At 41.5% G+C, this 14,977-nt stretch overlaps 1 protein-coding gene across 1 annotated transcript in view; it reads right to left on the reverse strand.

Moving 5' to 3' along the window:
* Positions 1-14,977, reverse strand: part of SPON1 (spondin 1) — a 306,848-nt gene that overhangs the window by 70,720 nt on the left and 221,151 nt on the right. The window contains 1 exon segment of the mRNA XM_040409267.1: positions 266-330. Coding sequence (XP_040265201.1) covers positions 266-330 — 65 coding nt within the window.

Genomic DNA, 14,977 nt, shown 5'->3' on the forward strand with positions numbered 1-14,977 from the left:
TCTATCTATCTCATATCTATCTATCTATTACATGTGAAAAATAGTTAGGGCTTATTCCAGGTCCTGCCGAGACAGTAATTCATTGTCTAAACTACGATACAGATAGGGCAATGTGAATGCTAGCAGTGGATTTGTCAGGGCGAGCTGCCTCCGTGTTACTCAGTTTATCACTTTACCTCTGGGATGTAGCAGGTATAACACTTGTCAGGATTAAAATTAGGAAGAGCTTAGAGTTCAGGAGAAACATCTGTCTTTTCACACTTACACATTTAAGGGTTGCCAGGCCGGCCACTGCGCTTTGGCTTTGATGACTGTTAACACTTCATCGCCCTGTAAAAGAAGAGAATATCTGTCAGACTCTTTACTATTACTCTGTCACTGTACAGCAATTTTTTAAGCATACATTTACACTAAGCAACATAAGGAACACTCTTTCGCCAAACATCTATTACCCCTAACAAGCTCATACACCGGTGGCCAGGCATGCATGTGTTCTCACTTGGGACTTGAAAGTAAGTCACTGCCAAACTCCTCTGGTGGCAGGTTTTTCACAGTGAGAACAAAAGGATCAAGCACATTAAAACTTCTTTCATTCTACATCTGACCTCAGGGGAGAGTTAGGACATCCCCATATACCTTAGAAAGTTGGCCAATTCTGCCACAATCGGTAGGTTCGGCCAGCATATGTCTAATGTTTTTGACCACCTTTAGATATAAGAAGACAAACTCATAAATTCCTGGTTCCTCAGGTGGGTATTATAAGAGGACAGCTTGGAAGAATGTCTAGATATTAATATTGTCCAAAATCTGATGTCTGTGTTCAATAGAAAAAGAAAATTCAAGCAAAAGCTGGAAAAAATTCATTTGATATAGGGTTCTCCCTGCTTTTTTCATCAGCTTTGGCGGCTCAAGTAACTGTTCTTCTTTTCACAGGACTTAGGGGGGCACCAAGGTTGTGTCATGTGCCACCTCTTCCTCCACCTTACACAACTGAATCTCAGGTTTCTCAGCTATAGAACACATGGGAGGGCTACCTGATGCCTTCATACACATTAGAGTGTTCCAAGATCCTGGCTAAAGTCAGGTTTCTCCAGCTAAAAGTCCAGCCCACTTCTTTCCAGAGAAGTCAGAAAGACCTAAGGTAATTGTGTTCTGTGTCACTCCTGCTCTGTCTTACACAAAGGAACCCTAGATGTGGCCTCCAACACAGTTAGTTCACTCCAGGGTTGGACTAATGCACCCGAAGTTTCACCAGTAGACACAAGATCTAAAAAAATAAGTACAAATCAACATGCTGCAGATTTTAAAAAAATTTGATTTGCTCCAGAAAAAATCAGCAGCAGAATACAGTAGTAGATGTCATTTAAAGAAATTGAATCCATATCCTGCCGACATTTTATAGAAATTGACTCAATGCAAATTTTAAAAATCTAAAGCATATCAACTTCTGTTGCAGATTAGTCAAAGATTTATTGTGGATTTTCCCCGTTCAATGGGATTGTTAAAACTCGCAAATATATTTGCTATTGGACATTTTACTGTGGGCCAACATCAAATTCGCAACCCACTTTGGTGTATATCTGCTGCTGAGGATCTCCCTATGGATCCTGGTGAATTTCATGTTGAAATATTCTGCTGCTGATGGGACTGATATTGACCTAATCCAATAAGTCTAGTCACAGCAGACCCTATGGTGTCCAGGAGTGGAGTTGTGGGAATCATAATCTGAAGCTGGTAGTAGGGTAGCAACTCACTTTATGCTTGGGTGAACCCTCAAAATCATTTCCACCTGCAGATCAAAGGATCCTCAGCAAGACACTACATCTAAGAAATCTTTTGAGCTACCACTGACTACTTCCCTTCCAGCAAAAATATTCCATCTAAAAGTTATCTGCATTAATAAAAAAAAATGCTTCCCTGAGAACTTGAGACATTTACCCCATCATCGTATACTGTAAAACATTGGGTTATGAGTTATGCTGAATGTGTGGAAAGGTGAAGACCTTGCCTAGGGCGACAATTTAATAAGAAGTACATTGCTACCTCTCGCCCTGCTTTTGGCAGCCACCATTAACAGTAGTTCTGCTTTGCAGAAAAAAGTCGCGCACCTGCAGGGAGGTTTGAAGTCGGAGATCTGGAGAAATTCCAATCTGACCTCAGAGTGTAAGTGATAATATATTTGAAAAATGGTAAGATGCTGCCACTGCCAAAAAAGTTCATCATTTTACATCTCGGAGAACTGAGGCTGAAAAGTTAGTTACTAAAGTATCATGTTTACTTTTATTGCCTGCCTATAGATAGAAATGTCTTAAAGTATGAAATTTTGCTTCCTTTTATAGTAAAATTCCTTTAATCTGGTATCAGCAGGACCCTATAGGTGCCAAATTCTAAAATATTCTAGATTATTAAATCATAGAACGCAAATAAAATTTATGTGCCGTGAATCTAAAGAAAATTCACAAAAAAAGCCAAAAATAAAATGTTATGACTCGGTCTAGGACTGGTGCAGTTTAGTGCTAATGCCCCAGTGGCACAGTTTCTTGATCCGTTTCATGTATGTGGATGTCTGTGTCTCTAGCGTTTTGTTTACACAGTCTGTGACTTGAATGCTTGGTTAAAGGGAGTCTGTAAGCAGTTTTAACCATGCCAAACTGCTGACAGTGCTAGGTAGGGGCTGGGGAGAGCAGGGCAACCCTACCTTTTATTATCAAGGGCAGAGTGAATTATTCTGCCAGGTTCTGCTCCTGCAAGTGCCCAGGAACTGGAGCTTCACCATGAAGTGCTTTCTGCATTGATCTGCTTTACAACCCACCCTCTGAATAACTTAAGTAACATAAGTAGCATTCACCCAGAAGACCACTAGCAGCTGTCCCTCAGAGCAGAGGGGACGGGCTGCAAATCAGATCAATGCAGAGAGCACTTCATGGAGAAGCTCTGCCTTCTGAGAACTTGCAGGAGCAGAATCTGGCAGAACAAATGTCCATATTCCCTCCACTCCTCATGCAAAGCTCTGCAAAAAGTATGTTTGTACTGCTTTGCCTGGCCTCTACCTAGCGCTGTCAGCAGTTTTGCAGCATCTGTTGACAGATGCCCAATAATGGCGGTTTAGTGACCTAAGGGATCCCTAGAATCCAACAGTTGGTGGTTTTACTTGTCAGCGATTAACAGGAGAGGAACAGCATCAAGTTTAAGCAGAGACCAGAACCAGTTGAGAAGTTGGCCAAGCCAGATATATCACTTCTCTATGGCTAGGTACCAAGAAAGGACATGTTTTTCATTTCTTTGCAAGCTAAATAGATGTCAAGAACACATAATAAATTATTGTAAATTACTGAAATCCTAAGTAAACATTAAGAGAGATTTGTCAAAACTGTTTTAAAGGAAAACTGGCTTAGTTGCCCAAAACAACTACGGTAATCAGATTAGACCTTTCATTTTTCAGAGCTCTGTTGGAAAATAAAATATGGAATCTCATTGATTGCTTTGGATAACTCCCCCCCCCCATTCTTTCTTTAGCTTCTGATTTGCTATGTCATGGTATTTTTTTACATTTTGTCTGGAAACGCCCCGGGGAACCTGTGCAAGAGGTACACATTTGCAGCCAATAGATGAAAGCAGGGAATGCTTTCTTTTCACTAATGTTGTCCATTGCTTACACGAAAAAGCTGAATATTGTTTCTTTATACATTTCTTATGTAATTAATATAAGAATGGACAAACCCATTAAACAAGATTTTTTTTCTCCCTTCTAAATTAAGCATTTCCAGAATGCACATTGATAGCCTGTTCTTACAAAAGTTCATCGATATGTGATTGGTGAGAGGTCTGACTCCTGAGCCCCATCGATCTGCAGAATGTGCATGGGGCTAAGCTGCAGTATACAGTCATATGTATGAAGGCGCCGCTGTGTCTGGATAAACAGTGAGTCCAGCAGCCCCTTCCTTGTAATGATTGTGTGAGACCCAAGAGTCAGATCCCCACTGATCCCACTTTGATGGCCTATCCTAGAGGTGCTTATTTACCTTCAATAACTTCAACATTCATTCCGCCAACTGTTATTCCTCCCGACTCCCCCATACAACCGCACACTCGGTTCAGCTGCCTATGATCTCAAAGGGGATAGTGGAGTAAGCCCTGAGATCAAATGTTCATGTTGAAATTCAACATGATCAATTATTTTCCTTGATATTGGGAAAGAGTCAAAGTGCTCCCACATTCATAAGATGGTCGGTCTTGCCGAAAATGATGGGTTTGGCTGACTTTACTTTTATGTATAAGGGACACTAAAGAACCTTTCATGCCAGTCTATACTTTGTGCTATCAGTTTTGACTTTGTGTTCTTTTATATCTTTATTACATTTTTATCAACTACAGCAAGTAGAAGATATGAATGACTGTAAGGTGTTGGACAAGGACTATGTGGATACATCGCATTGCATTCTACAAGTGCTACTAATGTCCTTGTACCATTTCCTGTGACCTTATTTAAACAGGCAGTCCATCTGACAAGCTAATTGCTGTTTTATTTCTTACAAGACTACAGCAATTAAAGTCTAATACCGGGCTCTTTACAGCCAGGAAATGTTATGAGTGTTGCATTTGCATGCAAGTTTTGATCCTTTGTGACCTGACATTCAAAGCAGAACTGAGACAATTTTTTTTTAATGCAATGTTATAAAATTATTGCAGAGGTCCCGAGGAAAGTTTTATAGCATACATTGTAATTTCTTAAACCTTTACAAATCCTCTATTTCACAAATGAATACATTGCACTGATGCAACAAAAACTATAAAATGAACTGACTTTGAACGTAGTATTTTTATTGTATCTACCATTTTGTATACACAGCTCCTATGCAGACCTATATGTCTCTAGGGTGACAAACTACAAGAAAATCCAACATCTAGCCTGATCATGAATTACCTTTTTCAAACTTTCATCTATAGATTAGCAAGAAGAAAAGATGTCCCTACGACCTTTCCAGGATGTTTCACACAGTTCACACAGTTTAACCATTCATTAGCTTTTTAAATATCTTCCATTTTGTTTCCATAGCTCGTATGCGGACATATATGTCACTATGGTAATACACTACAAGCAAATCCAACATATAGCATGCTCATGAATTACTTTTTTTCCAACTTTCATCTCTGGGTTAGCAAGCAGAGAAGTTAACTCTACAACCCTTCCAGGATCGTTCACACAGTTTAGCCATTAATTAGCTTTTTAAATATATACCATTTGTTTTTCACAGCTCCTATACAGACATAGGCTACAAGCAAACTCAACACATAGCCTGCTCATTAATTACTTTTTTTCACCTTTCATCTATAGGTGAGCAAGAAGAGAATGTGTCCCTACAACTTTTTCACACAGTTAAGACATTCATGAGCTTTTTAAATATACGGTATACTGTTGTGCCCTGGAGCAGCGTGTACTTTGACGTTTGGACATTTGTGGATATTTGCCTATTTCCCCTATGCAAAGTTAAAACTTCATACTTTATTTCTCTTGAAAGGGTTAACTTGTACTGTTTATTACTTTTTAACTGCATTTTATATATATGTAGTAATATATATCCTGTTCATTATCACTGTATTTGTAAGGCTCTGTGGAAAGGGTTAATGAATACTGAGATGAGAGACTGTTAGGACTTTGAAGTAGAAGCTAGCAATTTTTCACAGCTGTCATAGAGTTTAAGGAAGACCATGTTTTGGAAGGAAGAAGCTATACTTGTTTACCGCCAAAACCAGACAGACTGACCTTGTGACTGGTTTAGCTCTGTTGTTATGTCTGGAAACTTGTTTTTGTCTGGAAAAACTGCTGTGTCATTGCCATTGAGTATCATTAAAGCTCTAATGTAAGTCTATGAGAGATGAAACATGAGCGCAGAGGGCCCCCACGGTCAGACCTGCGAGAGGATGGACGATGGCACAGAGAGTCAGCGGCCAACTGACTACATAGGATGTCTCTATAATAGTTCAGTTTGTCCTCCCTCTCAATGGGGCCCCCATTTTGGACTGGAAGCGAGGGTCCAAAAAGGTGGAGAGCCAGAAGTCATCCCTCTGCTGAATGCTGACAATTCAGCTGTCACTACGCAAGCAAGTTAGCATGCATAGGGCCATTTGTGCCTCGGTGGGACTCCCTGCCTCCATCTCCACTGCATACTGCCATGGTGTCTCTGGGTCCTCTGCCTTGTCTTCCCCGTCACTCTGTAACTACTCTGGATGCTCCTGCTCCTCCTTTCCTGTCACCTGTGAATAAAAACCACCCATTTCGCTACACATTGCTTGTGCTCCAATGTCCTCCTCCTCCTCCAGTTCAGCCCCCACAGGGCTTATGTGGCCGTGAGATCTAGGCGCCACGTCTCCAGTCCCCTGACCAGCCAGATTTATCAGCATCTGTTCCAGGACATGAAGCAGTGGAATGACGTTGTTCATCCTGTAGTCCTGGCGACTGACAAATAATGTGGCCTCCTCAAAGGGCCTGAGTAAACAACAGGTGTCACGAATGAGCTGCCCTTGGCTGACATCGAAGTTACACACCGGAGTACTCCTGTCCACTTGGATAATCAAGAAATCGTTTATGGCCTTTTTCTGTTCGTATAGTCGGTCAAACATATGGAGGGTGCAATTCCAACGGGTGGAAACGTCGCATATCAGCCTATGTTGGGGGATGCCGTTCTGCCGCTGCAGCTCTTGGAGGGTGTGCTTTGCGGTGTACGAGTGGCTGAAGTGCATGCAAAGTTTCCTGGCCATTTTTAGGATGTCTTGCAGATGGGTGGAAGACTTCAGGAACCACTTGACAACCAGATTGAACACGTGTGCCATGCAGGGCGCAGGGCTCAGGCCTCCTTGACGCAGTGCCGACACCATATTCTTCCTGTTGTCGGTCTCCATGATTCTGATTTTCAGTTGTCGCGGAGAAAGCCAGGATTCAATTTCTTGATGAAGGAAACGGAGCAGTTCCTCTCCTGTGTGACTTTGTTCGCCCAGGCAAATGAGGTTCAGAACAGCATGACACTGCCGTCCCCTGCAAATGTGGTATGCTGGAGGGGCACTGTAAATTGTCCCTGCAGTGGAGGCTAAGGACACGGTGGAGGATGAGGAGGCAAAGGAAGACATTGTCGCAGGACCAATGGCGTGAGAACGTGGAGGGGGAAACTGCGTCACCTGGCCAAGTTGCTGGTGTGGCTGTGCAGGAACTACATTCACCCAGTGGGCCGCAAAGGACATGTATTGTCCCTTTACCGTAGTTACAGCTCCACACGTCAGTGCTGCCGTGCACTTTGGCAGACACCGACAGGCTCAAGGACTGGCCCACCTTCTGTTCTGGTACTGCATTTTTGGCAAAGAAATGACAGCTTGGGACTCTCCACCTCAGCTCGGCACAAGCCATCAGTTCTCTGAAAGGTGCAGAGTCCACCACTTAGAAAGAGAGGGACTGCAGCACCAGCAATTCAAGCAAGCCAGGAGCACATTCAGCTTCTGCGCCGTTGGATGAGTGCATGCATACTGTTGTCTCTCGGCAAATGCTTAGGTGGTCGATTACTGACGGAATGACTGACGAGGGGTAGGAGGAGGAGCAGGAGCATCAGGACCAGCAGATGATGGGAAGGACAAAGAGCTCCCTTCGGCTGAGGTGGTGGAGCCTTGACTGCCTGAAATCGGGTGCGTGCCACTGGGTGATGCAGCGTTTGCTGTGGCAGGCTGGACCACCACATCAGAGCCACGGTTCTCCCAGGCCACTTTATGGTGACGCTGCATATGTTGAGGCAGGGCCGTGGTGCCAACATTGGCACCCTGGCCACACTTCACCTTCTGCCCGCAGATTCTACAAATGGCCAAGTTAACCTCCTCTGGCGGCTTAACAAAAACTGCCACACCGCTGAGTAGGTGATTTTATCCCCAACACTCCGCACAGACTGACTGCTACCGCCGCTACTTCCGTGAACCCCTGCACCACTCCTTTCCGGGCAGGTAGGCTCCTGCGAAGCGGGTGGTCTACCCCGGGCACGTTTGGTTCCGACCTCCCACTGCTGACACCCTGCTGACTCCCGGCCACGCTAGAGACTTGCTGGTTCCGCCGCTGCCTCACGGGCAAGCTGACACCCTCTTCTCCCGATGATGATGAAGCTCCTAATTCACCCGGCTCCCAAGTGCGATCAGCTACATCATCATCATGGAGTACTGTCTGCACGTCACTGATGTCCTCCTCAACTGTCTCTGGGTCAGGAGCCTGACCCCTCGCAACGCTAGCTCCGAAGCCACTCTCCTCATCACTACTTGCCCGCCTACCGGAGGAAGATGTGGATATATATACGCACTTCACTGTTTAATTTTTTTCTGGTGAAAGCGTATAGGGGCATATTTCAGTACAACAAGAAAAATTAATTCTCAGTTCACTTCTGCAGTTATATGTGATGAAAGCGTTTAGTGGCGTATTTTAGTACAGAAAAATAAATATATTCGTCGCTTTTAGGGGTGTTTCAATTTGTTTTTAATTTATTTTGTTCATCTACAAGTATGTCACACAGAAAAGTGTCAGGCCATGCACAGAGAAGTGGCAGAGGCCTAAATGTTTCTGGCGCAGGTAGAAGTCGCAGTAGAGTAAGGGGGCGTGGCAGCAGGAGTCACAGCGAGAGGCCTGAGCTGGAGATAAACCTTAAGTGTTTTTGTCAACTGTAACCATTTATAAAAATAATAAAAAATAATGCAAAGGCTCAATTTTTTTTTACATATGTTTAAGCAAAAGATCAACTTATTTCAGGATCAAGCACTGAATAAATAATATCTTAGCTTTAATATACTCCTAGAGGGATCACCATTCCCGTTTTAATGTCTCCTTGCTGATCTTTACTGCCTGGTCCTTCTCGGCACATAGCAAATGGCAAGGCATTTCCTGTGTTTCAAGAGGGACCAGGAAGTAGAGACCAGCAAGGACCCAGGACCATAATTACCAATATTGTAATTGGTAAATTTGAGGCATGCACGGCCCCACTTCCAGGAGAGCCCCCAAACCCACTGGACCACCCTCCTATGAGCAGTGCTTCCACAAGCTCCACTCATTTTGCCCTGGGACTGTCCACATTTATTGGGGCAACCTGCAAATTTGGGACTGTTGGCAACTATGCAGAAAGCGTCGGATTGGAAGAAGATAGGGATAAGTGAGGCTTCACAGTTTTTTTTATGCCATTCTGATCTCTTTTGAAATAGTTTTACAAGCCAGAGAACCCCTTTAAGATGTCTCTATTTCAAATTATCTGTACATGCAACACAATTCAGAGTTTATACCTCTTCTTCAGAAAGATATTGCTTTCTGGTGTCATCTTTTTTCACTATACAGCTATATCGCCCTATGAAGCTCTCGTGCTTGTCCTTTTTGTCCTTTTTTTTTCTCTTGAAGATGCTCTACTAAAGAAATGTTCACACTGTGGTGATTCCATCTTGAGACTTTAGAGACCTCTGTGATACTCTACTTTGTTAATACATATGTGGACATCAAGTACTTTCCCCCCCACAGGGCTCAGGAGCCCATTAGCACAACATAGCATTTCATCGAGAAGAAAATGGATTAGTAATATGTCTTCCTGGGGATGACCGAAGCGTTAAATGTAAAATTCTAAATAATTATGTTACATTTGATGCCTCTAAGTAGCTTATGCCTTGCTGCGTCCACTTAACAAACCTGTCATTTTTTAAAATTCAAATTGCACAGACATCATTTTCTATCTCTAGCTGCCTAGGATACAGTAGATGTAGCAGATTTTATTTATGTATTTATGTTATATACATCATTTATTTATATTTTTTTTGTTTTATTTATTTTATTTTAGCATATTAAAAAAAGAAAAAAACAAACATATCGTAACAAATAATTAATAAGCCGCGTTTATTAATTGGAACCAGCAAAACGTTTTAATTAATTGCGTTTTTGTTTACATTAAAGGCCTACCTATGTACTTATTTTGTCAGGAGAGAAAATAGTTACATTCTGCAACACATAAACTGTTATAACTTATCATTCTCTAACAGATGTCTCCTTACAATGAGATCATTAGTGACGTTGAACGGCACTCTGTGAAGATTCATGCCACACTTCTGTATTTCACGTACATGGAGTGGTCATGTTTAACAGTCGTATTTCGAAAGGACTTTAGTTTTACATGATGAAGATCTATAGAAAGAGCGGTTTAACCTACTACTTGATCCCCTAGGGCTGTGATAGCTAACCTCCGGCCCTCCAGCTGTGGGAAAACTACAACTCCTAAGCTGTACACTTGCTTGGCTGCTCTCAGAACTCCATAGAAATGAATGGAGCATGCAGGGAGTCGTAGTTTCACCACAGCTGGAGTCCCGGAGGCTAGCCATCACTGTCCTAGGGTAACATCAATGCTAATGGAAATTTATAGAATTCTTGACCTCTGGTCGAACTGCTCTTTTTTAAACCAATGGCATCTAAGGCTAGTTTCACATTTACGGGACAACATTCCGGCAGGCAGTTCCAGCACAGAATTCTCCAGATCTGGCATTGCTGGATGTTACCGGAATACCCACTGGCCCCTTTAACTATAATGGGGTCTGGCAGAGATCCAGCCGCTACCCTGAAAGAAGCCTATCTGGAGCTATATATGTACCATACTTTTTGGCAGGTATAGAAAAATTCTGCAAAGTAGGAATGCTTTCAAAATTCTAAGTGTTAATATATAAAATTTAACTGTATTCTGCAGCAGGATGATGACCGCAAAGAGCATATAGTACTGGGAAATACAGGCAGATACTTTTCCATCATGCAATACCATCAGGGAGGCATCTGATTGGCTTCCAATTTATTCTGCAGCAGGACAATGATCCTAAACATACAGCCAATGTCATTAAGAACTATCTAAGTGTAAAGAAAAACTAGGAGTCCTGGAAGTGATGATATGGCTACCACAGAGCCTAGATGTGAACATCATCTAGTCTGTCTGGGATTACATGAAGAGACAGAAGGATTTGAGCAAATCTACATCCACAGAAGATCTGTGGTTACTTCTCCAAGGTGACTGGAAGAACCTCCCTTTGAAGGCAAAATATTGATTTGATTTAGATTTCTTTTGCTCATTCACTTTGTATTTCGTTAATTAATAAAAATAAACTATTAACACATCTACTATTGAAAGCTTTCTTACTTTGCAGATTTTCCCCGCATCTGCGTAAAATTTTTGCACAGTACTGTATAGCCTAGGTCAGTGATGGCGAACCTTTTAGAGACCGAGTGCCCAAAGTGCAATCCAAAACCCACTTAACCAAAGTGCCAACACGGCAATTTAACCTGAATTCTACAGTCCAATATAGTATATTCAAATAAAGAAATGTATTCCAGCTCACCATAAAATTCCCTCTGCACTGAACAGACCAGACCAGTCCTTGTTGTATACACAGAAGAAAAAGTTCCAGCATCCAGGATAAAATGTTTCCAACTTCTTTATTAAACTTCGGTTACAATCCAATTAAACAGACATGATCTCCCTCCACCGCTCGGTTAACATGTTTCGAACCAGCCAGGTTCTTACTCATAACCTGAGGTGTGACTTAGCTTTTGGGGTAAAATAGCCCAAATACTCCAATAGAACATAAAAAGGGAGAGGATAGAAAGTGAAGACAGTGAGGATGGGAAGAGGTGGATGAATTAGAGGACAAAGGCTTAACCCATAGAAAGCCAAACCACCCAACCAACCATTTGTAAGATACATCATTTAACACCCACGTGTGTTGACTTAAAAAGTGAACTGCAGGAGCAAAAGGTTGCAGTAATCTACATCGATGCAAAGGAGAAAGCAATAAAAATGGTCAATGCTAAAATGAGCTAACAAACTCCATATAAATCATATACATCAATTGTAGAGAAACCGCACAGTGTGAACATACCCTCTGCATCCCCATGCAGAAAACCCTTAAAAGCTCAGCAAAATGCTAACAAATTATTAAAAAGGCTTAGCATTCTAAATCAGCAAAAACAGGAAGAAAAAGACAATCTGGGAAAAAGAAAAAGAAGAAAAAAAAAGCCTTTTTAAAAAAATGTTATATATATGTAACCAAAAGACAAACCAAACATAATAACATTATTGATTCTACTCTGAAATATTCCGTTCAATGCTGATACAAATACATGAGCTATTTTCTAAGATTGAGTCCCATAGGATACTGTGTTTTCAACTTAAAAATCCAATATGCCTCCCGCAGGAGGATTTTATGTTTGATATCTCATCCCCTTGGCGGGATGACCACTTTTTCAAAGGCATATGTACGGAGACTATCCGTTCTTCTACCATGTTCATTGATAATATGATTGGCTGCACTAGATACGCCAGTAGTTAGGGGGTTAGTGATGTAATTCAAGTGCTCCCGGAATCTAGCCTTGAACTTCCTACTTGTGCTAACAATATACATTTTATCGCAGGCAATGCACTCGATAATATAGATGACCCCCTCTTTGTTGCATATATATATATATATATCTTTGTATCAGAAAGCTCTCTGAATGGGAGGAATCCTCAAATACTCTGGTTCCGCATTTTGTAAACCCTTGATATTTTAACCACGTGTCCCGTGTAGACTTGTATGTGGCTACTGGTGCAGACAACCTGTTGTCTAAGGTAACAGATCTTCTGGATACAATTCTGCAGCTACCCCTGAGGATATCATGCCAAATACTGTCCTGATACAGAATCGGTAGACACCTGCAAACTGCCTGTTCTATTTGGGAAAATTGCTTACTGTAAGTGAGCACCAGAGTGTTCCAATTTCCTGTTTGCACCCGATTTTCTAGTTTGCGATCCAAAAAAGAGATCCCTTCAATTTTTGTTGCATGCAATATTATAAGCTCTGGATAACATCCAGTGGGCATACGATCTTTGTTTTAAACGACTCCATATAACCTGGCATTCCCTCTGGAATGAGTCCTCCGTGCTGCAATTTCTACGTGCCCTTATAAAATTCACCCACCGGTATGGCTTTTATTGTGTGTCTAGAATGATGACTGGTGGCTTTCAAAATAGTATTGCCAGAGATGTCTTTACGATAAGTCTCTGTACAAATACATTCATTCACAATCCCAGTCAGCTTCAAATCCAAAAAGCATATAGTGCATACGTCCATATGGTGGGTGAACCTCAGGGAATATGGATTGTTGTTCACATAGTTTACAAAGTCTGGTATGGCAGACACATTGCCGCTCCAAACGAGCAACAAATCATCGATGTATCTGCCATACCAGACAACGTGCCCAGAAAAATCATTGGCCACAGAAAAAATAAACTGTTCTTCCCAATACGCCATAGCAATGTTGGCGAGAGACGGTGAAAATCTCGCTCCCATGGATACGCCTTTAATTTGCAAATAAAATTTGGAATCAAAACAAAAATAATCATGTTTTAAAAGAAAAGACGTAACAAGGTATAATGTAGTCAATATGCTCCATCGAATAGCTGCTATATCTGGGCAAATAATATTCTAGTGCTTCCAGTGCTAATGAATGAGGAATAGAAGGGTACAAAGAAATCACATCCAACGTCAACCATTTATAATCTGAAGCCCAAACCATGTCATAAAACGCTCTGAGTACATCAGAAGTATCCTTCTAATACCCAGGTATTCTTCTAACAAATGGCTGCATCAATGTGTCCAACCACTCCCCCATTCTTTCCAACAGTGATCCAATACCGGACACTATTGGTCTGAGTGAGGGTGGATAGACTTTTCTATGTATCTTAGGGAGGGCATGGATGATTGGCGTTGTGGGTGTCTTCACTGCCAGGAAATCATATTCACTATCACTTATAAAACCTTGTGTTCTCCCCTTGTCCAGAATGATGAAAAATTCCTTCTGGTAATTGACCAAGGGGTTACTCCCTAGCTTCTTGTAAGTGGAGACATCCAACAACAATTCTTCCATCTGCTGAAAATAGGTCTCCCTATCCATTATAACTACGGACCCTCCCTTATCTGCCATTTTTATTACAAGGTCTGAGCAGTCTTCCAATTGTTTCAAAGCTTCCTTCTGGTCACGTGTGAGATTAGAGCCACCACCAGTTCCACTGTTATAAATGGTAGTGAGCTCCCTCTCCAATACTTCCTGGAACACATCCATGCTTTCTGAGCGTGACTTTAATGGGTAATATTGTACATTTTGTAATTTTGAGATCTTGTCCCGAGACTGTATGCTGAGAACAAGAATTATCCATCTGTAACTCAACCAAGTTAACTAAAGCCATTTGCTCCTGAACAGACAAACCACTGTATTCATTAATGACAGGTTCAATATCACTAAGTTCCACCTGTTTATTGACATCTATCCCCAAAAAATGCCTCCTGAGAGTTAGATTACGTATAAACTTGTCAATGTCCAAAATAGTTGAGAACAAATCAAAATTCTTCATAGGAACAAAATTCAACCCCAGAGATAAAACATTTAATTGTCCCTGTGTCAGAGAGGCTTGCGATAAATTCACCACATCATGTGAACACTGGTCTGACCCTTCCCTAATTATTTTGGTTGTTGCCTGGTTGTCATTGTATGTGTTTTTTTTTTAATGTTTCCTCCCACCCCTCCCCTGTCGTTTTTTGGTTGTTTGCCATACTTTGTTTTATTTTTTGGTTTCTTATAATACGAAGATCTCACAAGTGTCTTTTATCAATGAACATTGTAGAAGAACGGATGGTCTCCGTACATATGCCTTTGAAAAAGTAGTCATCCAGCCAAGGGGAGGAGATATCAAACAAAAAATCCTCCTGCGGGAGGCATATTGGATTTTTAAGTTGAAAACACAGTATCCTTTGGGACTCAGTCTTAGAAAAGAGCTCATGTATTTGTATCAGCATTGAACGGAATATTTCAGAGTAGAATCAATAATGTTATTATGTTTGTTTTGTCTTTTGGTTATATATATATATATATAAAACATTAAAAAAAATATATACCGTATATACTCTAGTA

This window comes from Bufo bufo, chromosome 10, assembly GCF_905171765.1.
Source record: "Bufo bufo chromosome 10, aBufBuf1.1, whole genome shotgun sequence".
Classification (NCBI taxonomy): domain Eukaryota; kingdom Metazoa; phylum Chordata; class Amphibia; order Anura; family Bufonidae; genus Bufo; species Bufo bufo.